The 27999-nt window shown below is 40.4% G+C and overlaps 1 protein-coding gene across 1 annotated transcript in view; it reads right to left on the reverse strand.

Moving 5' to 3' along the window:
• Positions 1-27999, reverse strand: part of AIFM1 (apoptosis inducing factor mitochondria associated 1) — a 57034-nt gene that overhangs the window by 14804 nt on the left and 14231 nt on the right. The window contains exons 2-13 of the mRNA XM_075184686.1: positions 26513-26649; positions 21036-21114; positions 20022-20048; positions 19898-19939; positions 19682-19809; positions 18991-19121; positions 18790-18880; positions 17721-17805; positions 14020-14096; positions 13812-13920; positions 13559-13666; positions 13388-13476 (exon numbers count right to left, since the gene is read on the reverse strand). Coding sequence (XP_075040787.1) covers positions 13388-13476; positions 13559-13666; positions 13812-13920; positions 14020-14096; positions 17721-17805; positions 18790-18880; positions 18991-19121; positions 19682-19809; positions 19898-19939; positions 20022-20048; positions 21036-21114; positions 26513-26649 — 1103 coding nt within the window. The remainder of the gene's footprint in view (positions 1-13387; positions 13477-13558; positions 13667-13811; positions 13921-14019; positions 14097-17720; positions 17806-18789; positions 18881-18990; positions 19122-19681; positions 19810-19897; positions 19940-20021; positions 20049-21035; positions 21115-26512; positions 26650-27999) is intronic.

The raw sequence follows: 27999 nt of genomic DNA on the forward strand, positions 1-27999 counted from the left end.
ACTGCTTACCATGGGGACGTTCTAAAGCAGCCCCCTAAGGGTGGGACTACTCTGAAAATCCCGCTCGCAAAGCATTACGAGCGAAATTTGCATCCACGGATGCAAATACATTAAACTGGTAACATTTTGTAAAAGGTGTAGATAGAGGACCAGGTCTCTCTGGCACCGGACGGTTAGCCTTATGTAAGCTTGCCTAATAGTAGCCGTAATCCATCTTGCAATGGAGTGTTTTGAGGCTGGCCAGCCTCTCTTATTAGCATCATAAAGAACTAACAAACAAACAGAGAATCAGTACGTCTAATCTGAGAAGTTCTTTTGACATAAATGCGGAGAGCCCTAACCACATCTAACTTTTCCATAGACTGTTGATCCGAATGGGAAGTAGATGAGAAGACCGGAACTACCATTTCTTGGTTCAGATGGAAAACGGAAACTACTTTAGGAACGAAAGAAGGGATGGTTCTTAACACCGCTCTGTCCACGTGGAAAACCAGATATGGTTCCCGACAAGACATAGCTCCTAATTCTGAAAGCCTACGTGCAGATGCAATAGCCAAAAGAAAGAGGACGTTCCAGGTCAACCATTTCAAATCTGCCACAAGTAAAGCTCAAAGGGAGGCCCTTTAAGCATATCCAGCACCAGATTGAGATCCCACGGTGCTGTAGGCGGAACATAGGGAGGCTGAATATGCAAGACTCCCTGGAGGAAAGTCCTAATATCTGGCAAATCCGCTAATTTCAGGTGAAAAAAGACTGAAAGTGCCGATACCTGAACTTTTAGGGAACCTAAACGAAGCCCTGCTTCCAGGCCATCTGAAGAAAAGCCAATAAACTAGGGAGACAAAAGAGGACGTGTGACATGTCATGTCCTATTTTCACACAATCTGATATAGGTTTTCCAAATCCGGTGATAGATGCGAGCTGAGACTGGCTTTATGGCTCGCATCATAGTGTTCGCCACACTGGAGGAAACAACCTCTAGCCCTCCAGAGGCTGGCTTCAACAGCCATGCCGTTAACTGATCTGAGGCAATTCTGGTAACGGAAGGGACCCTGCAGAAGGAGGTCGACTCGAGATGGAAGACAAAACCCCGGTCCCTCTGCTATAGAGGGTATGTCCGCGTACCAGACTCGGCGCGGCAATGAGGGAACTATCAGAATTACTGGCAGACCTCCTTGTTTTACTAGTCTGAGCACATGAGGAAGCATGGAAATCGGAGGGAACAGGTATCCCAACCTGAAGTCCCATGACATCGTCATTACGTCCACTGCCACCGCTAAGGGGTCCCTTGCGCGAAATGTGTGAACCTTTCTGTTGTGTCTGGAGGCCATGAGATCTATATCCGGGGGACCCCCACCTCTGAGCCAGAGACTGGAACACTTCTGGATGGAGTGACCACTCTCCTGGCATCATCTGATTTCGACTTAAGTAGTCGGCCTTCCAATTTCTTATTCCTGGAATGAATACTGCCGATATTGCTGGAACATATAGTTCTGCCCAAATCAAGATTTGAGTTGCAATCTTCATTGCAGCTACACTCCTGGTTCCTCCCTGTCTGTTGACATATGCCACAGCCATGGCATTGTTGGACTGACGGGGTGGTCCTGGAGGAGGGACTGGGCCCCCCGAAGGGCTAAAAGAATAGCCTTCAATTCCAGCACCTTTATTGAAGGGTCGACTCCTGAACCGACCAAAAGCCCTGGAGCCGGAGATGTAGGATCACCGCCCCCAACCTTTTAGGCTGGCGTCTGTCGTGGCTATGATCCATGACCATGGGGCGAAGGACCTGCCCACCGTCATGTGATCCCGAATCAGCCACCACTGGAGTGATTGTCTCGTCCTCGGGGATAGAGAGATCCTCTGGAGATCTAAGCGAAGGTGGGATCCTGACCATTTTGTCAACAGATCCCACTGGAAACAACGAGAATGGACCAAAGGGGATGGTCTTGAAGGAGGCCACCATCTTTCCCAGCAACTGCATGCACAAGTCCAGATGGCATACACCCAAGGGTCCTTATGGAATTAAACTCGGAAATAGCTAGACCGCTATTCTTAATTTTCAGAGATTCAATCTCATCAGGCTCAGTACCAAGGGATTGGCGAATAGCAGATGTGGTGCCGTTGTTTAAAAAGGGGACGAGATCACAACCAGAGAATTATAGACCTGTAAGCCTGACATCAATAGTGGGGAAACTACTGGAAGGTATTTTAAGGGACAGTATTCAGGATTACTTGGTACGCAATAAAATTATTAGTGGGAATCAACATGGATTTGTGAGGGATAGGTCATGTCAAACTAATCTAATTAGTTTCTACGAGGAAGTTAGTGGGAACTTAGACCAGGGCAGGACAGTAGATGTGGTCTACTTAGATTTTGCAAAGGCCTTTGATACAGTGCCACACAAGAGGTTGGTTTACAAAATAAGGGAACTGGGTCTAGAAATCAAAATTTGTACTTGGATCGAAAACTGGTTAGAGAATAGGGAACAGAGAGTTGTGATAAATGGAACATTTTCTAATTGGTCAAAGGTCTTAAGTGGAGTACCTCAAGGTTCCGTGCTGGGGCCACTCCTTTTTAATATATTTATTAATGACCTTGGTGATGGTTTAGAGAGTAAAGTTTCTATTTTTGCAGATGACACTAAACTCTGTAAGGTAATAAAATCAGAGCAAGATGTAGCTTCTCTACAGAGAGACTTAAATAAACTGGAGGATTGGGCGGCTAAATGGAATATGAGGTTTAACACAGATAAATGTAAGGTTATGCATTCAGGGATCAAAAACAAGAACGCAATCTATAAATTAAATGGAATTAATTTAGGAGAATCTATAATGGAAAAGGATTTGGGAGTGCTCGTAGACAGTAGACTTAGCAATAGTGCTCAATGTCAAGCAGCAGCTGCAAGGGCAAACAAAGTATTGGCATGCATAAAAAGGGGCATAGATGCAAGGGAAGACAGTGTAATTTTGCCACTGTATAAATCATTGGTAAGACCTCATCTTGAATATGCAGTACAGTTCTGGGCACCACTCTATAAAAAAGATAATTTGGAACTAGAAAGGGTTCAGAGAAGGGCGACAAAATTGATAAAGGGTATGGAGTCATTAAGTTATGAGGAAAGGTTAGCCAGTTTAGGCATGTTTACTTTAGAGAAGAGGCGTCTAAGGGGAGATATGATTACTATGTACAAATACATTAGGGGTCAATACAGAGAGCTTTCATGGGAACTTTTTACCCCAAGGACCATACACAGGACACGTGGTCATCCCCTAAGGTTAGAGGAGAGGAAATTTCACAACCAGCAAAGGAAGGGGTTCTTTACAGTAAGGGCAGTCAAGATATGGAATTCATTGCCAGGGAAGGTTGTGATGGCAGATTCAATAGATATGTTTAAGAAAGGGTTAGACAAATTTTTAGCGGAAAGGTGTATCCAGGGATACGACCGTTAATTTAAAATAAAGGATAGTAGTGGATATAGGGTAAAAATTGGATTGCAATATTGAGTCTGGGGGGGATTTTCAAAATTGAAACAGATGGGCGGTTGCCTACTCTGGATTAATTACAAATATAAGTGCAGGATCGCAGGAGATCCAAAATAGGTTGAACTTGATGGACTGGTGTCTTTTTTCAACCTCATCAACTATGTAACTATGTAACTATGTAAAAGTGCATAGAGGGGCTCGGGGAAGACAAGACCTGAGTTGTTATGCTCTGAATTGAAGCAACCTTCTCGACAGGCAGGAAAACCTTTTGCTGGCTGGTGTCCATGATGAGGCCTAGGAAAACCATGCGTTGACACGGAACCATCTGGGATTTCTTTAAATTGATCAGCCATCCGTGGCCCTCGAGTACCACCAAGGTGATGACGTAAGCAATCTACTGAGGAGGATTTGATGAGCAAATCGTCCAAATAAGGCACGACCTGAACTCTCTGAAGGTGAAGACATGCTGCCATAACTGACATGACCTTCGTGAAAACCCTCGGCGCTGTTGAGAGGCCGAAGGGGAGGGCCCGAAACTGATAGTGGAAGGATCCCACCAAGAATTTTATAAGAGACTGATGGTGAATCCATATGGGAATATGGAGGTATGCGTCCTTTATGTCTATGGACGCCATAAACTGATCCTTCTCAAAGCCGTTTATCATCGACCTCAGAAATTCCATACGAAATTTGTCCACCTTTACGTGCACATTGAGGCCCTTTAAATTTAGGATGGGGCGAAAGGAACCGTCCGGCTTCTTGACCAGAAACAAGTTTGAATAAAACCCCTGCCCTTTCTGGTAATCTGGAACCCTGCAGATAACTTTTGAAAAGGAAGAGAGGCGACTCAATGCTGTATAGCCTGCCTTCTTGATGGATCTCGGGGTAGCGGAGTTTGGAAGAAACGATGTGGAGCGGGGCCCAACAGGTCTATCCTGTGCCCCTCTGATATAATACCCCGAATCCAAGAATCTTGGAAGGACGCTGCCCACTGTTCCTGAAACAAAGACAGACGTCCCCCCACTGGCGCCCCCTGCAGAACAGAGTGGTCGTCATGACGCAGGCTTCTCCTGGGACATGGAGGCCTAGCGCCTAGCTGCAAATGAGGATCTCCCCCTGGCAGAGAAGCCTCGAGAATTGGGCTGTCTCTAAAGGACTGTCCTTTAGGAAAGGAGGTCCCCCGAAAAGGCTGACGAAAAAGAGCTGACCCGAGGGTTCCGGCTCCTGCTAGGGATACTGGCAAGGAAGTGCTTTTGCCCCCGGATGCCTGAGAGATCAGGGTATCCAATTCCGGGCCGAACAAACCTGCCGCTGAAAAAGGAATGGTTTCCACAGACTTTTTTGATTCCGCATCTACTTCCCATGATTTCAGCCATAACTTCTTCTTGCTGAGATAGATGCAGCCTGAATAGAAGAGGATACAGCCACTGTATACTGGGCCGCCTTATACAGGTACCCCGATGCCTCCTTCAAATGCAAAGCCAGAAGAAGTAAATCAGAGTCCTGTAATGCCTCTGCCAGCTGGTCTGCCCATGCTTCCATGGCTCTAGCAACCCAAGCTGACGCAAATGTGGGCCTAGAGGAAGAACCCGCAGCCGCAAATATAGATTTTAGCTGGGATTCCACTCTGCGGTGATTGACATCCTGTAGGGATGCAGAACCTGGGGCTGGGAGTAAAGCGTGCTTGGCCAATCGGGCTATAGGAATATCCACTTTTGGAATGCTCTCCCAGCGAACCACATCCTCTTCCTGCAATGGATACAGGGAAGAGAACCTTTGGGAACAGAGAACCTTTTCTCCGGCTGTTTCCAGGCTCCTTCTGCGATATCTCTAAGTTCTACAGAAGGGGAAAAACGGCTAGCCCTTCTTTTAGCTTTCTTAAAAAGATTTCTGTCTCTGGGAGTCGGATCTTCCGGTTCTGGGAGATCCAACGCTTGTCTTACCGTTAAAACCAAATCGTTAATAAATTGGCTTTTAGAGCTTTCTTCCTGTCCCAACGGTAGAACCTGGTCAGGATCAGAATTAATATCCCCCTCTTCCTCTGAAAACTCCTCAGAGTCTGAAAGGACCATAAGGGTATTATCAGATCTAGTTTATCCAACCCTTTATAAAAGCTGCGGACCATGGCGGCTCTGTGGGAACAGGGGCTTGGTCCATCTGTAATGAGGAAGGTCCTGGTATAGACGTTCCACTGGAACCAGAGGAAGCAGGGAGGCCCAATGGTGTATTTGGATTATTAGACACCAAAGTTGCCCTACTAGACCATAATTTATTGGATTGAGAAACAATCTGTGCTAAGGAGGAAACAGACTGTGTCAGGGAGGCCACCCAGGCCGGTTCCTCCGATGGAGGGGCTGAGACCTGTTGGGTTTGCGCAGGGGGGACCCCTACTTCACAAACAGAGCGCCAACGGGTCCTTCTGCCCACAAGTTAATTTTACATGATATTTAGAACACGTAAAAAAAAATATTGATTTAGGGCCCTTTCCCTTATCTGGCATTTCTGAATAAAGGAAGGCACACCAAACACACAGACTTAAATTGAAAATTTTTTAGCTGAGTAGAGAGAGAGAGATATAATATGTATAGAGGAAAGTGTAACTACAAGAATCAACTAATCTAGATAAAAAGTTGTACTTGTAATATTTTGAACACAAAATAATATTTAAGCAGGTAGGAGAACTATAATATAACTCCTACTAGCCCTCTTGTACACAGCAATACAGCATATGTGTTTAAATAAATCAGATACTTAGCCATAGGCCAAACAGGGGAGAAGTTCAACAGCAGTATCCTGGTGCCTGCTCCCTCAGATCTGTTCTCTGTTCCCAGGCTTCTCCTTGGCGCTAGAAGACTGGGACAGACCATCTCTCTCTCAGGAAGGAGGGGGAGCTCTATGTGTTACCTCCCCCCCTTCAGTAGTGCTGCTTCTGCAGCGATTAAAAAATAAAAATTAATTTTCTGTAGCAGAGTAATGGAGACCTCCAGAGGATAACCGGCACTCTATGCCTGCAATGGCAGCACCGGTTATCGGGGAGGCTCAGGAGTGACAGCGGCTCTCATCTGACAGGGGAGCGTCTGCGCTGCTGTGCTGTGAGTGTGTCCTCTATATTAGAACACACTCCAGCCTGCTACTGGGAAAAAATGAAGTAAAAATTAAAAGAATAAAATAAAAGTAATAAAATTACACTAAGCACTAAAGACACTGCCCAACTCCATGGGCACCTGAAAAAAACTGACAGGAAGAGGAAGAGGCCTGGGGATTGTAGAGGGGAGGGGTCTGTCGGCAGTACTAAAAGTTAACTAGTTAGGTGCCAACTCCCCAAGCTCCCTCCACAACCCATGGTAAGCAGTGTCCCCCAGACTGGATGAAAGAGAAATATTGTTTAATTAATAAACTACCATAGAAAAGCGCTAAAACAACAAACAACTGTTAAGATGTTTAAATGTAGAGAGATTATTAACCTGTAGGGCGAAACACTGAATGGCCATTTCTTTTGGGTTGCAACTACCCTACAGAGTTCTTTGTTAAGTATTGGTGTCTCTTGTCAAAGCCTTCTTCATTCACTAAGGAAAAGTGGAGTGACAGACCAAATTTCCGTGTGTTGCAAATGCAGTGAGGAGGATTAAAGATTGTATGTGACTGAAACCTTTTCCACAGATAATTCACTGTGACCAAAGTTCTTCGTATTGCATATTCCATAGGGAACTCTGCTTAAGAAAACTTGCTGTGCCACCTGTCAACAGAAAGGGTTAAAAATACTGTTTCATGAAAAGAATTGTTTGAGATGGAAGAATGACTTGACACCTAGTCCTAGATATAACAGAACTAAGGTTTTACTTGGTTGCATCCTTGTGGTCTGTAATAGCTTTGGAAAGTAATTTAACTACTATGAAAGCCGTAAGGATGCAACACTCTGTTGGATAAAGTTTTTATTTAAATAATGTAAAGTTATGCAGAGGACGTCAGATTTTAAAAGTTCAAGATTTGTCCAGGTGTAGTTTTTATTAAGATGTTCAATTTCAATTCCAGTTCAACATATACACTATATGGTTAGTTTATCACATGATTTTTATTTTTAATCTTAAAGGGACAATTATTCTTTGTTTAGTGTTGTTTATTAACTTCGATCATATTCAACAGACTCTTATTTAAATATAATTAAGGACGTTAAAAATAAAGAAAAAAGAAAAAAAAACGACTTCAATTTTTGCAGTGTCTGCAGTCTTTGTAGCGAAGCCACAAAATTAGACATTGGCTAAGCCAGATAAATATGGTTTTAGTTTTTATCTAGTTTTTTGTCGCAACCATATTCCCAAGAGGGTTGTATGTATAATTAACTTTGTTGGACAAAGAGGTCTTGATAAGCAAGATTCAAGTGTTAGAGTAAAATAAGAAAAATAAACATTCCTAAAAAGGTCCTAGAGTAAGTAAAAAAAAAAAAGAAGAGTTTAGCACAGGGACGCGTCACTTTTTGTGGGTTTGAATGCATTTATATTAAGTGCATAGTATTCTGGGAAATCCTCCTAAATGTGCATTTTGTCACTCCTTTAAAACCATTCAAGTAATTTCTTACTGCAAAACAGTTTCCCATTTTTGCATGTAGAAATTCTTATACACAATTTATACACACTATTGACAATTGGGCACATCTGTACAAATCAGGAGGCAGGCATATGCTTGCATTTTTGTAAATGACTTTTAATGTCCCAGTTTGGATACCTAAACATCTACAGTACAAGGTTGTCAACAGCTTTGCATGACAGAATTGTATTATACAAAGAGCTTCTGTCATTTCAATTTACAGTCATCATAGGGATTAGTCTAATGAGCAAGGCAACTTTTGACAGAGAAAACTCCCATCAAACTAAATCTTGACACTGCCTACTGGTAAGCTCCCAATAAAGTAGAACACTATTTGCTCACTCCCAAATAAGCAAATATGAAAGTGGTGTAGATTAGAACCTGTCCAACATGCACAATTAGAAAATAACTTGCCAGAGCTACAAATCAGCAAAAAAAGGTAATATATCTCTGCGAGTTGATTAAAAAGACAAACATATGGTGGTGTTGGCTCTATTAGACCAAAGGCTATATTTCTAATAGGGCCACTCACAGAAGCCTGTTGTCTCAAGTTGTTTGTACTCCATTGGACTGAAGTGTGTGTGTGTGTGTGTGTGTGTGTGTGTGTGTGTGTGTGTGTGTGTGTGTGTGTGTGTGTGTGTCCTGTGTATGGTACCAGTTGCCCAAATACAATGCCTCAAGTTTTTCTTCCCCAAGACCTTTTAAAAAAAAAAAGGTAGCACTGTTGGCTCTATTTGTTTCTACCGCCTTGCAGTCGTAGTTTGAACTCTAGTACTAACCCCCATCACTGCCTATGCAGGCCAGTCGACTCACAGTTAAGTAGCACAGAGTGGAAGAGAGACTTTTACCTAGAAGTCATCTTTTATTGCTACCCTGAGCTAAAACAATCCCTTGATAATGCACCAAACTCCTACCCACAAAGTGGATTCTCATAACCTCTCACATCTTAACTATTTCCCTTTATTATACTATAAAAAAAGATCTGCATTTATCTGCAAAAGCATTGCATGAGCAAATACACACACGTCTTAAACTATCCACTACGCTTTTACAACCCTTTTTCCTCTCCACATAGGTCATTCCTTCCTTTGATCAACAAAGACCATTGCCACATGAACCAAATGTAAATTAAAATTTTTAAAGCCACATACACTAGCAAGACTGCACGAATACAGTAAACCCATTCTTGAAAAAGAACTTTTGCCATTTTAGAAAAGCTGGCACTGGGAGATCTAAAAATTAGATCTCCCAGATTCCAGACTAAGTGGCAACGCTGCCAAGAAAAGGCGGAGACCCCAGGTTTCTGGATTCACATTGACAGGAAGGCGCGCACACACCCCCCACCCCTATTTAATATGAACAGATGAGAAAGTCATCCTGGATTGGGAGCATCTGCCAATGCACAGACCTGTGTGTCAAATTTTAAACAGAAGGGCTAATAGCCCATGTAAATCACTACATTCTTGAGGTATGTGTGTATGCACTTGGGACAACTCTTATAAGGGCTAAATGGAAATGGAGCTATTAAACACATAATAAATAAAAAATAAAGATTCTGCTTGTTCCTGTGAATGTGCCTGTCCCTGCACTGCCATATTCCTGCTACCAACAGATTGAGCATTTTAATCCACCACCCAACTGTCCTGTTTTGAGCTCAGTGTTCTCAAATTAGTGCTCTGCCAGTACTGTAGATCAGGAAATATTTATTTTATTATTTATATAGTGGCACCACTATAAAATGTAGCACTCTACAGAGCATATTTAATCATTCACATCAGTCTTCACCACATTAGAGCTTACAGTTTAAATTCCCTAACACATAGAGGTAAATTTTTGTCAACAGATAATTAACCTACCAGTGTGTTTTGAGACCATGGGAGGAAACACACTAAAAACAGGAGAACATACAAATTCCACAAAGATAGGGCCCTGGCCTGAATCAAAGTCATTGCCCCAGCTCTGCGAGGCAGCAATGTGTTAACCATAGCGCCGCAGTCAGCAAGCGCAACCAGCAAAGTGGTACTGCAGAAACTACCGATTACAAAAGTGGGAGCACTTCCAGCTGCTGGTAAGGAGCCTGGTCGTGGCTGTGATTACATTAAAACTGTGAAACACTGCGTAGGCTTACTACTGGTGAGTGGCGAAACTCCATTAAAGAATAGCCAATTTACCAAAAGTCTTATTTTAAGACGCTAAGGAAGTCTGAGCGGTTATAATAGGAGAATCAGGATACAAGTGAGAATCTGGGACTACAGCCTAAATAACACAAATTGCTCCCTGAGCTACACCTACACCAAATACAACAATGTATTACTTTACATTCAGAACACATGTGAGATCTCAAAATATAAAGAATACTACAATATACCTTATTCTGTTTGCAATGGTGCATACAAGTACAAACACCAAATACAGCATGAATAAAAAATTACATTTTTTAAACTGCAACATCACATTTTACAAAATTGACATGAAATCACAGTAGTTTACACACATGTATGCCCAAAATATACAGACCAGATATTATACTTATACAATAATTTACTAATTATAAACATAATAAAATATTTTAAATAAAAATCAACATAATAGTGCACAGACAAATTAATAACACACACAATATGGAAGGCACACCTGCAAACACACTGACCTAGACATTATGTCTTAGGTTACCACCTCAACATAAAATGTCATTCTGGGAAAACAGTTACTTTATTTACAAGAATTTTCTAGATTATTCACTTACTAGTCTAAATAACTTCAATGAGTGTATAAAAGAAAAACAAAAATTACATTCATACTTTAGTTTGACTACTATGCAAATGTCTTTGATTCAATCACTTAATTTAAGCATAACTCTCCTGAACCACAATCATATGTAAAGATCTATTAAGCTACCCTCTACTGCCAGCTTTGATTATGTTGCAGCAGACACTCCTGCAAAGTACACAATACTGTGTGAAAACAAAGGCCATGCTCTCAGACCCCAGGGGAATGAAAGTGATGCCCTTTGGCATCGGCACCAAGGACATGCATGCCCCTGATCCAGAGATTAATAGCAGCATAAGAAATGTGGGGGGGAAGGGGGGGGGGTCTGATGGTCAAGAATAGAGTTGTACCATCAAACTCTACAAGTAAAGATCTCAGCTTTCATCTTGTTTGCCAATAGCGTTAGAAGCAAGTCTTGATCTGCGAGCAGGACACGTGGGTGGGTGCTAAGCAGCCTCTGAAGTATGCATTCACAGGAAAGTGCGTACTGTCATCAGACAGCCAGACATTGGATTAATATATACCATTTTTGCCATATTCGCCTGCCCATTTCCAAATAGAAGTCTGTTCATTTTAGAGATACTTTAATACAATGAGTAACTTTGTGTTGGTGTTAAATCTGAAATATGTTGGCAACATTGATTATAGGATACTACCCTTACTCGGTTTCTCCAGTTTTTATTTAACAATACAGTATTTTTTTATTTTTTTTTTTAACATTTCTGCCTGTGCTTCAGTTGCATTCTTATGCTGTATGCCTATCCATCTTCATCATGAGTTTGTTTATATCAGATATCAGGAGATATTTACTATAAACACTTTTCAAAAGACTCACAGGGGTTTTCACCATCTTTCACAAACTTATGCGTAATTAAAGAAACAAATTATTGCTAAAACTCTTACACTAGATCTGACACCATTTCCATTTGTATTGCCCATACATATTCCCAATAGTAAACAGATACATGTTTTTGATTCTCTATGTATGATAACCAGTTTTAAACTTTTCTAGAAAACATCATTGTTGAAAATTACACCAGTTTGTTTTCAAATTAAATTTTATTGATTTCACCATCTTCATATTTAATTCTGAGAGCTCTATGCCCGTCACAGCACATAATCGCTTCCACCTGGTACAGCTAGCATGCATAGCATAGAAGTCTATATATGATCGGTTAAAGGTCTTAAATGTCACAAGTGAGCTCCTCGCACTCTTTAATTACAAGAGCCAAGTAAAGACATCAGGAACAAAAACAAAAAAAACACAACTCAATTATTGAAAATAACAAAGCAATTTAGTCTTGCAATGTAGAATACCAGCATTGTACTTTGTCGTACTGGGAAGGGCACTAAAAGCTAACAATTACAATTTACAGATCCCCATTAGGCAACACTTGTAGTATGCTTCTGGTTCTGGAGGCCACAAAAAAACAATATGGTCAAAAAGGGCATCTTTATTTACAGTGTATGCTTTTGTTTCCGATTGATGGTGGAGAAAATCACCAATACTGCATTCAAAATAAGATATGGTGTGCATGACCCTTGTTTCAACATTTGGACACTACAGAGAGATCCTGGCATTGGGCAGACAATTATTAGCATGACAACGATGATCTTTACTGTACACCTGGAAGGGACCATCTCTTCTGTACATTCTTTTAAAATTATTAAATTTGCCTATTTAATGCATGTGAAAAGCGAATGTAATAGCATTATAGACACTTTTAAGCATGCACATATTAAATACAAGTGTGACAAGGGTCTTTTCACATTGTATCAAAAATTTTGAATTTTTATACATATAAATATATATAAAAATATGTTTAAAAAAATGTACTTATTTATGCAGAAAATTAAGGCCATGTAGAATTTATTGTACGCAAACTATTTAACTTGCAGAGCACAAGATGAATGGAAATTGGCATATAGATTACTAACAGTTGTGCCATTTACTTCATGTGTAAGTAGTTTTAAAACAAATGTAAGTTTCTTTTTTTTGAGTAATATTTTTCTTACAATACTGCCCTAGCTGATAATTTTATCTTGTCACTTACATATGTGTTTTGCCGTATATGGAATTTCCACTTCTGCAATTATATCTTTTAAAAGACAGTCTGCAGAGGAGGAAGCAGTATTGCACTGATAAAGGTCAGTATGCACCCTCACAAAATTAATCCATTTTGTTAAGGCATAAAATAAATTTATGCCAAGTCATCATTCGCAATCTTCTGATTGTCAAGACTGACACAAATATTTATTTAGCTCTAGTTAATTAAAAGTGATATATAGATGCCTTGCAGTAAGGGCAATCACAGGCATGAAGCAATCTTCAAGAGAGGTTTGAAGAGGGGAGATTAAGCAGTAGAAGACAGCATATCTGATCAGATATAGCCTAAAGTGCTGAATGTCCCTTGAACTCAGATAGTAGAATTTCTAATCTTGCTTGCCTACACCAACATGAAAACAATATGCAATGATTACTAATACCAAAGAAAAAATGAAGAGTTGATGAATCATTTGATACAGTATATTCAAACCTGTTTATCATTACCTGACGTCCATCCTTCAGATAAATGCGAAGTTTCCCATCTTGATAGCTGACAGACTTAACCACAGCGTCTGACATTACATTAACCCCCTCTAAGCAAAAATAAATACAAAGAAAATATGACAATGAAAATGCATGCATGCATATATCTTTGTCATCAACAACTCAACTCACCACTCTTCACTTTCTCAGTGGTCCAATGGCTTAGATACTCTGGGAGAATCTTCCCCATATTTCCTGACTCTGGAAACATCTGGATCACCTCCAAACCAGACCGCTGTCCTGCAGAGATTTATTTTGTGGGTTTAAGTTGCAACTTGATTATTGGTTGTCATCCCAGTTTTACTTACACTCTTCTTTTGACACTCAAACAAAATCCCAAAAACTTCTCCTATACCCGGTGTCTGCAATCTTCTCCCACTCTCACCTCTCCTTCCCAGAGCACAAGCCAGCTCACTGCCCAGGAATCCACCCCCAATTATTGTAATGGAGTCAACAGATGAAGAAAGACGTTCCAAGGATCGAAAATCAGACACCTACAAAGAGAAGTCTTCAGCAAAATGGTAGGAAAAAGTGCCAACAAGCATGACATATAACCCCCTCTCCTACCATAAACATTGAAAAAAAAAAAATACCCGTCTGAAAAGTGTTGTTTTTTGCTTCACTTCTTCACTAGATCGTTCTATGGCTGGAAGATTACGAGGAGATCCTCCTAGGAAAAATAAAGAAAAAATAAGCATTAATATCTCTATAGTTACAGATCAATAACATCCAGAATGAACTGCATACAACAGTAGAACAATGAGTACAAAGAAAATATGAATGCATTATTCAAGTGGCTAGAACTACCTCTGTTTTCAATTGTAAAGTGAGAATTACTTTAAAAAAACATTCTGTCTCAATGCCCAGAGTTTGTACTCTCTATACCCACCCAGTGTAGAGTTTTGGGAAATGGTATTTTGAAAAATAATTTACAAAAATCATAAAAAGAAAAAAAAAAAAAGTGCCATTACCATTATAAAAAAATAGAATTATCAATTAATATTACATTGTAGACTGGCTCTATAAAAGCAACTTCTGTAGCAAAAAGAAAGTCTGACAAAACGCACGGAATGTAAACCATTTGTGGAACGACATATACAAGTTTTGCATTTCTGATGGACAGGGCGTGATTCTGGAGTTTGAAAGAGGAATACAGATAAAAAGGTAAGATGTAATTATGCTGACAAGTCACAGAAATTACACACAGCTACCTAGCTTGCAAGCCAAATTTAAAAAGGTAAACCTTAAAACACACCAAAGTGTTAAATATGCTGGTATACCTATAAACAGAGGATGCCTCTAACCAAAGCACTTATTAAAATTTGCTTTTTTGTTTGTTAAATTTGGCTGATGAAGGTGTGAACAAATCTTAGAACATAGACTTTATCCAGGACATTTACATTTTAAAAACAAAAGTGTATGGGGTACCCAAAATGTGACATGAATATGCCTCAAATAAAACAAGCATCTTTGGACACAAAAATGTTGAATCTATAAAATGTTGTGAACATGTGGATTGACGTCCACCTGGCACAGCTGCTCAGCCAAAGTCCTGTCCTGCACCATCCAGGACACACCCACCGATCTAGTAAAATATGCAGTCACATTTTCGGGAACAAGCTTTCCTGCCCCAAAGTTAGTCTGACAAATTAACAAAACCAATACACCTAGCAATGGTCTGCTTTGATGCAGGCCAATCTCTCTTATGGGCATAATAAAAGGACCAATGGGTCATCTGTACTGCACACTGGTGATCTGTTAAAAACAACGTCCAGAGAGTGGTCTAAGGCAAAGGAAAGTTTGTCTTACAGGTAAGGAACTTTAACACCAAAGGTTCAAATGAGGATGCTGTTAGGTTGTCAACACCAGATTAAGATCCCAATGGGTGGATGTTTGTATATGCATCATTCCCTGTAAAAAAAACCAAAAAAAAAACCTGCACTTACGGTGAAAGTGCGAGATTTTGTTTGAAAGAAAACCCGAGTGGGCCAAAACCTGAACCTTCAGAGATCCAGGTCTCAAGCCTCCATCCAAACCCTCCTGCAAGAACACCAGTAGATAGGCCAACTGAAAAGATGAGGAGGAAACCCCCTTCATGTCACACCATGAGATCTAAGACTTGTGTATTAATTTTTGTCTGAAAGTGGCTTAAAAATCTTAAGCATGGTCTGAAGCATGCTGTTAAAGAAACCTTTAAGCTAGTCAAAATAAATCTTGGTGGTGAAAAAGCCCTTGACTTTACAGGTCTTGTTGGCAGACACTAATAAGGGTCCTTTAGAGAATGCCCATGTAGCACAATCTCCTCTGCCAGTCCGGTAATACCAGAATCACCTCATGCCCTGTATTTCTACCTTCTTTAAACTCATGTGGCAGTATCCCTACTGGAGATAATAGGTATATCAGACGAAAGTTCCAAGGGACCAGCATGGCATCTACCAACGCCTTTTGACCTCGTCTTGGACCAGAAACACTCCAGCTTATGGTTTAACCGAGATGCTATCATGTCGATATCTGGCTGACCCCACTTTTCCACAATCTGCTGAAAGGCTTCTGGATTCCCTGGGATGTAGGGCACACCTGCTAGGAAAATCTACTCAGTTTTTTCATTTTTCCATTGCGTGATTCTGCCGATTTCTCTCGTGGCAAGGGAGTTCTTGGTGCCTCATTGATTGAGGCCAGCCACAACCATGGTATAATCTAATTGGATGTTTATGACTCTCTCTCGCAAAAATCTGGCATCCTCTGATGTCTCCGCTTAAACCCATTGGACTTAAGGGTGGCCTCGATTTTCCTTTCCATGCTATACCCAATGGTAATAGCATCCAGAATAGGAAGGGTAGTGGGGTCTTCGAAACACATGTTATGGGAGCATCTATCTTAGGAGACTCCCATTTCACTGTATCCAAACTAGGGAGAGAATAAAGGGACTGCAACCTGTGCGAGACTAGAAACCTCTGATCAGGTTTGGTCCACACTTATATGCATAAAAAGTATTCCAATTGAGGAGTAAAAGCAAAAAGGAAACAACCTGTTTCTTCTTCTTAAATAGCGAATAAATGATCTGCTTCCTTTTGGAATCATTTTTCAAGCACAAAGAAACCCCAGTATCTTCAGTCACCTCACACCTTCCTCTTGGAAAGGAAAATTTGGAGTCTAATCTCTCCCTGGAATCAAGAATCGCTGGATCTGAAGCTTCACTGGTCTAGAAGTGGTGGCAGATTCAATGATCCTTTCCAAAGACGATGAATCATTGACTAGACCCTGCACTGACCTCGCCAGGCATTGTTAGCTCCACTGGTACCGTAGCTGAGGTGAACAAAGACTCCATGTTGGGCGTTTCTGGAGGGGTAAGGGTCGCCTCCCATGTTTCCGGGGGAGGGGTCGCCTCCCATGTTTCCGGGGGAAGAGAAGGGGGATCCCTGTCTGCCTCCCTGGGAAGTGCAGTGAGTTGTGCAAGCACAACAATATGCAGGGCCAAGAATCTGGCTAGCTACACTGGCCAGTCATCTCAATTGAAGCCCACCACAGGAGAGGGCCTCTGCCTCATATGCGGTGCATAGAGCATATACCCCAGACTGGTCACCGGGCAATTTGGAGTGACACTAGGAGCAGGAAAATATCCTTTACCAATGTCCTTCATCCAGGCTCAGCCCTGGACATATACCCCTTATCAGACAGAACAAAAAGGTGAGGGAAGATGGAGGACAGCTGTAGTGCACAATCCAATGGTGGATGTGAAAGCTGCAATGACAGACACAGGCCAGGAACAGAGAATGAATGCCCCCAGACAGCACTCCAACCACTCTCACACCATTTTCCTGCAGATGGAGGGGAGAAGGGAAGGAGAGCTGCTGACAGGCAAGCCACAGTGAGGAATGCCCACAATGGAGAAGGTGCTGGATAGAGAAAGTCCCACTCCTGAAAGGATGGCTAAAGTTAAGGATGTGCCTAATATGTGGCTGGTATGCCAGGCAGTGAACACACAATCCCATGATCAGCACATTTAGCCCCCTGAAATACTAATACTAGTGTAATGTTGCAAAACATGCTCCAACTGAACGAGTCTAGAACAATCTGTAAACACTTTCAACTAGCTACATATCAATGTGCAAAATATGAATACATGCAATAGGTGCACTGAGCTTAGTCAAGGAAACTTTATTTTAATATTTTTTATTTTAATATAAAGACACACACCAACCCTGACTGAACCTGTTAGTTTAGACTTTACATGAAAATGCTGGCATGTATTTTAAGAGTGTATCTAAAACTCCAATAGAGTTAAGAACCATACCTGTGGCAATCAAGCATTTTTCATATGAGATATGGGTTCCATCATTCAGTCTCACCTTGTTCTCTCGGACATCCATGTGTACCACCTTAAAATAAAAAACAGTGCATAGTCTTTACTCCAGTCAATGCTGTCTAGAATATGGACTTATGGTGGAAGTAATCCTAAATGAACATTACTATATTTTCTAATAATATCAACTATTTAGGTTCTCTCTCTCATTTAACCACTTTCCTCCTTCTCGCAAACCAAATTTTAAACCCATTTCATTCATAGACATAGGACAGTACAAATCTGGAAAGGTGCTAAACAATAACAAATAGGTCAGGTATAGCAGTGAGTATATGATTATTCCTACTCAAATGTACAGATCCGCTACACCAGAGCGGTAAACTGGTGGCCCATGGTCTCCTGGCTACACAATGCTAAGCAGCCCACTACTATTTCACTGGTCAAAACTTTTTCTACAGCACTAGTTAAAATTAGTCTCATGTGATTGTTCAGACAGATTTGTGTTGAAATGGACAAAGACATGTGGATGGTTGAACAACCAGATCCAAGGGAGCATGATAAAGTGTATTTAGCCAATGGTGACACATGTATACACATGTGACTATTGCGGAAACTGGCAGTTCATTTACCCAGTCCAAACAATAAAAAGCTATCACCGTCTGTTTGTAGCAGTTGCTGGAAGTCCATGCATGCTGCAATTTCAGGCCAATCTCTTGTAAATTGCTCAGAATGGCAATAGAAATATGTATGCTATTTGTGTGGCCAACTTTACTTCCTTCAAACCAAAAAGCATGTTATAGTATTAGTAACTACAGAGGCATAGGCACGAAAAAAAAACCAATGATAAATACAATATGGGAGAGGAATATCAACTGGAGAAATGGATTGGGATATGGCATTGAGCAAACCAGTGACAACATATAAAGAATCTGAAGATTTCTGGCATTTTTTTTTTATTTATTTTTTTTAAAACAAAATTTAGACCCACAACTAGCTTATGATAAAGATCATAAGAACATTTTAAGATTCTTGCACCATCCCCTAAAAGAAATGATCCTACCTTTTTCCCAGTCAGAACAGAAACTCCACCATGTTCTGTCGACATCAGTTCCTCAGGGGCCACATAAAAAGAGGGTGGCTGAAAGAAAATACTGTGCAGAAGAGAGATTATGTAGCAATGCTACACTTCTACAAATATTTAGTATTTTGTCTCTGTACATGCTTAATTGTTCTCTCAAGATATTCTATTTATTCCTCCCACCTCCTCTCTTTGCCATTCCACTGTTTAAAACGCAGAGTCTCTGTCACATCAGGATCATCAGAGAACCACAGTTCCTTGGAGAGTGGAGGTCGCATATATGGAGGATCCATCTCTTCTGATATGATCAGGACCTGTAACAATTATTTTAATACCTGCTGTACAATACCGTCTTTAGTAGAAAGAGAAAAGGGCCTTTGGGAGTCATAGTTTTAACATGATATAAAGGTAAGCAAGTGGTGAGAAATGACAACAGAATACCTGGCGGTATAGGAAGAGATATTAGTAACAGAAAAAGGGAAGTTATAGTCCCATTTTACAGGTCACTAGTAATACCACACCTGAAGTATGTACAGTTTTGGAGCCCTATCTCCAAAGGACATTAAAAAAATTAGAAGACAAAAAAAAGGTACATGGGGTGCATAACTAAATATATCAGGATATACTTAAAGAACAGAACAAGTACAGCTTTGAAGAGAAGGGACAGAGGTGATGCAATATAAACAAGCGATCAAAGTATATCAAAAGTAATACTACTGTTGAGAAAGTAGGCATTTTAACAGAAAGAGTGATTAGGGCAGACCAAAAAGACCCGTAGGTCTTATTCTGTGGTTAAATTCTTTTTTGCTATAACACACACAAAATTACTATTCATACAAAATAGTGTGATTTTAAAAGTATTCAAAGTACTAACCTTTGCACCTGGATCTCTGGCACGGATGGATCGAGCTGCAGCAAATGAAGCTGTACCTCCACCAATCAGAAGAAACGGTACATGGGATGGCAATCCTGCAGGAGGTGGAACCTCCACCGTTACAGTTTCTAAACAGGAGTGACAAATTTTGTCTTTGCTATACATAGCAGCATATAGGACTTTACAGAGAACTGAGTGAGCACTTTAATCTCTTACCTTGTTTACCAACATCAGCCTCTGTGGATTCTGCATGCGATGCTAAAATAAATAACAATTTGTCACTTCCTCTAGATTTAGCAACCCGTGCTTCATGGGTTTTATTAACTTTTGCTCCACTTACCTATACTACCTGGACTCTCATTTTGCTCTGCAGTAAAAAGGATATACACAGATTTAAAAAAAAAATACATGTGTAAGAGCAATGGATTATAATAGTGGCATTTTGCCCAAGTTATATTAAACGGTTCACATCATATTACTAAAGCAAAGTGCTAAAATTAAAAGTTGTACTAAGATGTGGCAAAACCTTACGCCAACAGACACATCCACATTCTCAGACTCAAATGGACCTCAAAGAGATCCCGTCTCCTAGACAAAAAATCCAACTACCCAAAGCCCTTTACCACCCAAACCCTTACTAAAACCTCTCTCTAACCTCTTCAACTTCTTGCACTGTTATTACTAACTTGGGCCACAGAATGGGCCTACCCACGAGTGCAATGCTAGAATTGCAGAATGGGATACAGCAAGTACAGGAACTTCTAACCAACCTACTATTAACATTGCAATTTTCTCTCCAGCAATCAACACTGGTAATTTTAGATCATTGCTGAAAAAAAAAAAAAAAAAAAAAAAAAAAAAAAACAAAAACTAAAACAGGTTGCTATAGGATCATGCACCTGGTGGCAAAAAAATTTCCAGTGGAAGCACAGGAGAGTGACTAAAGGACTCTGTCCTATATGCTAATGACCAGAATATGCTTTATGCTTTTTGCCATAAGAATGCACTTTGCATCACTGGTCACCAAAAAGACCTCGGATTCATATATTGGCCACAAGGATAGGTTCTGCTTTGTGAAGTGTATGCAGCAAAAATAAAACCATATATAAAAAACAATTTCCCTATCCATATATTCATTCATACTCTCACCCTCCCCATCTATCTCTCACTATACATATATTTATGAATATATATTTAATACACTCACATATATAAGCTATGCACTTAAAAATGTGAAGAACAGATCTATGATATGTTTAATAAAATATTAAAGAGAAATATTTTAGATACACAATATAGGGGTAGAAAATGCTTATTGTGGACGTAAACATATTTTCATATTATACAAACTCACCACTATGCTCTCTGATTGACCTAAAAGTAGACATCCGGTCATAAAACCGTGACTTATCGCTATGAAGTGTTCTGTACACCTAAGGCAGAAATAGAGCAGTTTTTTTTATACAGAGTACACAAATTTTATGCAGTGCTTTAAACAACATTTTTCTGCCTAATCGACCTTACCATTTAGCTTCATGTACTAAGGTCAGGGACTCGTCTAAGGTAACATGAACGTATACTGGGATGTGAACCAGTGTATGTAGCAAGTTATTGTTATACAGATGGTTACATAGTAGGGATGAGGGGGAAAATAAGGAAGCCCATGAAGTGTAATCTCCCAACAACTATAACTGTATTAATCATGAAAACAAAGACAAATACCCATAGTGTATAAACAGCTGCCTATTTAGAAAGGGTTGAAAAAAAAAAAAAAATATATAATCTTTCCCGACTACGGAAATGGCAACTTAATAAAATTCCATGGCTTAATTACCCCCATACAATATCTTCCACACAATCCATTTCTATATCTGTAATCACCTCATGTGGCAAAGAATTAGAGCCTACCTCCCTTCCATTTAAAAAACAAAAACAAAAAAAACAAAAAACATTTTGGTCTGTATAGTCCTATATACAAAAAGTTTGTTAGACAAATATTTATACCGACCTTGGATATATTTATATATAATTAGACACCTTTAATACATATTTCCTTCTAAATTAAGAAACTTTTTTTTTACCTCTATAATTTAACCTTTCAATTCCCTTATTAAGGAGGTTGTCCACCTCTAAATCTATTGAGCTCTTCTATATCCTTATAAAGAAGTGTTCAAAACTGTATCCCATGTACAGTATTAGGACAAAGCAGTGGCTTCTAGAATGGTAACACTATGTTTGCATGACAAATATGCATTTGTCCCCATTTTTTATAAATCATAGGATTTATTCATCTCTGCTCCTACTGCCTGGCAATATTGGCTGCATCTCAGCTTTATATCAACAAGTATTCCTACGTTCTATTCTATCTCCATTAACCTCAACTATAATTCATTGATTGTGTAAGTAGAATACACCAAATGCCTTGGTACATAACTATATTTATCTAGATCACAAAATCACAACATCACAATCACAACAAAATACAAGCTAAACCTTGAAATAGTTTTTTTTTTTTATTGTTCATTATTTAAGGTTTTCTTTTATTTGAACTTGATATATAAAATCTTAAAATTATTCAGCAAATAATTTACTGATTATATTTATGTGGAGTAATACTCTACTGTCCGACTATGCTTGAAAAAGGCAACAAAGTTTTCTGACATAAGGCTTTGTTTATTTGCATTCGTCATATTATCCATCATGTAGATGCCAATTAAAAAAAAAAAAAAGGGGTATAATTATTATCGTAGATTTGAAAGGCTCCACAGTGCACCACAGCCCCGTACAATAGGGAAGACAGGACATACAAGGTAGATAAAATAAATGCAGTATAGAGGTCCCTGCTCATTAGAGAGCTTATAGTCTAAGTGGAAGAGGGCACAGATAAAACAAAAATATTGGTCAAAATACAGTTCGGTACATTAGTCAGTGTAGTATAATCAGGGATAGGGTAAGCCTTTAAAAAAGGGAAAAAAAAAAATTTAATTGAATTTAGGAGGATTTGCAAGAATGAGCGAATCAGTTCCCCAAGAGAAGAGGTGTACAGTGAAATAATTAAAGTGCCAAGAACAGAGCCTTGTGGGACCCCAACAGAGAGTGGAGGGGAGGATGTGCCAGAGATAGAAAGACTAAAGGAGCAGTATGATAGGTAGGAAGTGAATCAAGATAATAAAGATATAGGCACTGTTGGGAGTTTATATGTCATGTGGTGCTGCTCTGACTTAGTGGAGTAACCCTTCCCCACAGGTATAGATATACAATTTACAGGAAATAGTGTAAGTGCACAAATGTAGGACTGAGAATAGGTAAAGGGAGACAGGTAAGTGAACTAAATCGCTCAAGTAGTTTGGAGGCAAAGAAGAAGAGCGAAATGGGGTAGTAGTTGGAGAGAGGTGCTAGTTTATTTACAAGTAACGAGATGAACGCATGTGTAAAGGAAAAGTGCCAGTGGAGAGAGACAGGTTGAAGAGGTTAGCATGTCGTGGGGGAGAGGGAGCTGAAAAGTTAGGAGGGAGTAGGGTTGAGGGGACAGGATATAAGCATGAATTTAAACATTTTGGTATGTTGGTGTATACATTTGATTGTTATATTATGTATATGGACATTTAAATGTATTTTCTGGCACAAATTACAACAAAGAGGATTCTTTACTCACCGGAATATCCATTTCTCAGAGTCCATTGGGAGACACTGCGACATTGGGGTATAGTAGGTGGAATTGGACCTAGAGCACTTTAAATCTTAAACTGTTGAATAATAGATCCTTCCCTACCATAGGATCCATCTTCAGTTGTATAACAAAGCCCAGAAGAGAGAGGGCCTAACGAGGCGTAACAAAAACCTACCTAGAACATAAGCAGTCAAGAGTCAGAGCAAGGGGATGGAGTGCAGTGTCCCCCAATGGACTCAGAAATGGATTTTACTGCAAGTAAAAATTTCCTATTTTCTTTCCTGCCATTGGGGGACACTGGGAAACATTACAAAGCTGCCCCTAAGGAAGGTATTGCTCTGAAATAACCGTGCATAAGACCATGCATCTTGGGATGCAAAACCTTGCAACCACCAAAAAACAGAAAAGGTGGCGACATATGACCACACAGTGAACCGGAACAGATTTGGCAGAAGCAACTACATGAACCACCCAGGAAGCGCCATCTGCCCCGAGTAAATTAGAATTTAATTCAACCAGGACAGATCAAGCCCCACAAAATAAGCCAAACGAACAGTGATGTTATCCAACAACAATAGAGTGCGCATGTGCTGGCCACCCACACTTGTGTACACCAAACCAAAAGAAAAGGGTATTTGGTATAACAAAAGGAAACCATATGGTCCACATTGCACCTTCGGGTTGTGGTCTGGGCTCTCAGGTTTTAAGAACATCAGAAATCAGAGACCAAGGGGTAAATGTATGAAGCTCCGGGTTCTCCAACACCCGCGAGTTCGGCGTCTTCAACGCCGAACTCGCTGGTGTTGGAGAACCCGGAGCTTCATACATTTACCCCCAAGACAGAAGGACTAAAGAATCAGGGAATCAGAGGGACCCTTACACTATGGAATATAAACATTAAACATACGGTAATAATTAGAAGTGTGCAGACCTTAACTCATTGTCTGCACAAGCTCATGAGAAGAAAGTCTTGGCCCAGGATCAGTTTCAGAAGCCCTATCTCCAAAACAGACAACAAAGAGTGGAACCAAAGAATTGGACAAAGAAGCAACCACAAGGCAAACCGGTGGTTATCCACAGAATGTCAGAGTACCACAGCCAGTGTAGTACCACCACCAGACGGCAACCACCTGTATGGACTGTAGTTTCTGCAACACCTGCGGGAGCATGGGAATAGGCAGGAACAGAAAACCCCAACAAAACTTTAAATGGATCACAACGGAACACTTATATATCGCCATGGGATCTGAATACTGTGTACAGCAATGAGGAACCAAGAGGTGCAGACGTGAAGCCAAGAGATATATCTCTGGCAGACCCTAGCACTAAACCAGCCGAGCTAACACCTTTATGTGAATAGATCACCTCCCTAAAGGATCCTGATGCAGGCAAGCCTGCCACCTCATTCGAATCCCAGTACTCCAGCCCTGGGATGAATGTGGCTCATATAACCTGAACCAGATATAATGCCCAGGACCTTAGACGTGCAACTCCATCATGGCCATATCACTGCCAGTTAGATTGGTACTCAACCCCACGCAAGTGACAATTGCACCGCAAACAACCGTTTAAGGATAGATTGCTACCTATGGGCCAATGCTGTGTGTTTGCTCCACGGGCTGAAGTCTGCCAGCCAGCCCCTGAACTGGACCATAACCAGAAAAGCTTTCGGCAATTCTAACCAGAATGAAAATGTACCACTCGAACATGGACACTCGGTACCAGAGCAACGTCATGCACCCATCTGGCCAGTAAAGACTTGGCCCTGTTCAGAATGGAAAGGACTTAACCCTCCAGGAGTAATAAGCGTAGAACACAGTGTCAAAATTCAAACAGAGTAACCTAAGTCAAATATAAAAAAAAAACAACTAAATTTCAACAGCGCTTCACCTTCTAAATGCAGTTTAATAAGTTTCAAACATAAACATACACCAACTCATCATCATCATTGTGACTGGATCACTTATAAATAACTCATGGTTTAAATTTATTTAAAGGAAATAGCGCAGGGCGCTTATTTTTATAATTGCAAATGTACTTTTTGACATTGTGGGTATTTTGGTAAAAGCCATATCTTTATTTATGAGACCAGTGAAAGAAATTTGTTTCCTTTTTAACCTTGCTAGACGAAATGCATTATTTCCTAGATACAATAAGCCTTTGTGGGTGGAAGTCTTTTGTGTATTGTGATGTGGGAAAATGGCTTGTTTGGGGTTTGTGCCTTTCTGTGGGAATGTGTATTCTATAGCTGTCTGAAGAAAGGACCCATGTTAATTAGATATTTTGATGTGTGAGGGTCCACTTGAAGATACAGGACGGTTTAGTTATGACCTTGCTACTAGATTTCCTGCGTCTAAAAACAAGATGCAAGACATCACAGCATTTCTAGAATTTCACAGATAAGTGTAAACATTGTTAGCCTTGCAATGCATGTAAATCCATGTTTGTGTAAACAAATGGCATCCTGATTCTAAAAATAGCTCAGACCTAAAGGTGACTGGCTTACCCTTTGAGGCTGTGTTCAAACTGTATAAAAAGCACTGTCTTGAATTGAAAGTTGTTCTTCTGATTTCATCTGACCTTAGCACTGGTACCTCCAATCAGTGTGACTGCAAATAAACATCACTTGCTTCAAAGACCTGCTTGAAAATATCTTACATGCTGAAAATCCTGTGATCTACATGTTAGAACCAAAATCGAACCCGTTCCCAGCTGTTTGAGGTTTGGACCCAGCTTTTCCGGTACCACCACTCTGCCGGCTACCCTGCAGCTCTGGTCAATGTGACAGGCCAGGTGGGATCAATCCACAGCAACCCTGATCCATAGTAAGGGGTCAGAAGTACCAGCCCAGTGCCAAATTTCTTGTCCTGTTAGAAGCATACTCCGTAGTGTGAGAGAAGGGAGAGAGCTGCAGTGCTGGCAGAGCTGTTGGAAACCTGCAGGCTACTCACCTTAGCTCATGGACCCAGAGTGGAATGAGCCCACAGGCAACACCCTACTCCAAAGGGCACTAACTAAAACTGAAGATGGCTCCCATGGATGAGGCATAGTAGCTCCAATTCCTGCTAAGATACCCCCCCCCCCCATTGTCGCAGTCTTCCAATGGCAGAAATAGAAAAACACATATGCAAACACATAGAAAAAAAATACTTTATACTTACATAGATTCCAGCTCCCAGAGCAGCTGCTCCCACAAACAAGCCATAAAAACTGCTTCCAGATGGTGGAACCTTTGCAGCATTACCAGCATTTCTGAATAGTTGATTATAAGGTAAAGAAAAGTGCTGAAGCAAAGAGCCTGCAATGAGAGACCAAGGGTTAGAAAACCTCTGACCAACTACCATCCTACAGATATTTGGCATGTTAAGGTATTGCTCCCACAGGAAAGTCCCAAAATCGTATTTATAGTTCTGAAATCTCTTATGTGCATCTATAAGAATCTGAGCATTTTCAGTGAGTAATGGCACAGGGAAATTGTAGCCTGCTTTCAATAAATGAAAACATGCACTTTAAATGGCTGTCATCTCATCAGTTTTTCTGACTAAAACTTGTGAATACATGAGTGAAATTGCAAGGGCTTTATTTTAACTGGCTAGAAAAAAAATATATACAGGTGTCCCAAACCTGATGGGATTCATGGGAAAAAAACCAAAACATTCCATCTAGGGTACTAGATAAAAATAAGTTGTATAGCGACAGAAAAATGGCATTTAAATGTAAATTTGTCACCACTCAGAAAAACAAGCCAAACCCGTCTTGTAAATAAAGTCTTTTATATTTATACAAACACATGAACCATGGTGTCCCACACAAGACAGATGTCCAAAGGTGCTCCTATACAGCCCATGTTGCCCAGGGAATGAGTGTGGCCCGATAGCTTTCACAGAAGAGTGTAAAACACCTTTTCTTACACCCCTTAACATGACGTGAAAGGGGTTGCTGCTGTGACCGCATTGCTCAAAGAACAGAAATCATCAAATTGGGACCGATAAGCAGGATATGGCAGCAGGAGTATTAAGGGAATTAATGTATATGATGGCAGTGTTCTCCCCAGAACCTATTATCCGGGTGCTCCACCCAGAGGTTTTTACTTGCTACCCAGCTCTTGGAGCCCAACAGAGTCCTATTAGAATACAATAAACCATTGTTTCTTCTGTTTTTACAGACACTTGTTGAGCATTACAGCCAACAGGGTGTGTGAGACCAGTCTTGGTAGGTGTGGTTAATAACCTTCAACGTTTTTCAATATCATTGCAAAGTATTACACTGCCCACACCAAGCTACTTCTTATTGTAACCCGGCTGGCAAAATGTTCTGGGGAGAACACTGAATGGCTTGCTTACTACTTGGTGGTAGTTGCATTTTATTAAGCACAATTACTTTTGTTGGCATATTACCGCGCACTACTGCAGGTAGTATTTTATTGGGCATGACCACTGCTGGTAGCATGTTATTGTGAATTACCGTAGCAACACCAAGTAAAATGCCATCACTACAGGTGGCTCATAAATGGGTACTACTTATACTTGTGGTAATTTAGTAGTAATTGCAATTTATTTCTGAATATTGCCACTAATATATTACTGCAAATGTTTTGGGGTTTTTTTGGGTTTTTTTTATTTCTGGGTATTACAGTTATTACTGGGCA

Source organism: Mixophyes fleayi, chromosome 9 (genome assembly GCF_038048845.1).
Source record: "Mixophyes fleayi isolate aMixFle1 chromosome 9, aMixFle1.hap1, whole genome shotgun sequence".
Classification (NCBI taxonomy): domain Eukaryota; kingdom Metazoa; phylum Chordata; class Amphibia; order Anura; family Limnodynastidae; genus Mixophyes; species Mixophyes fleayi.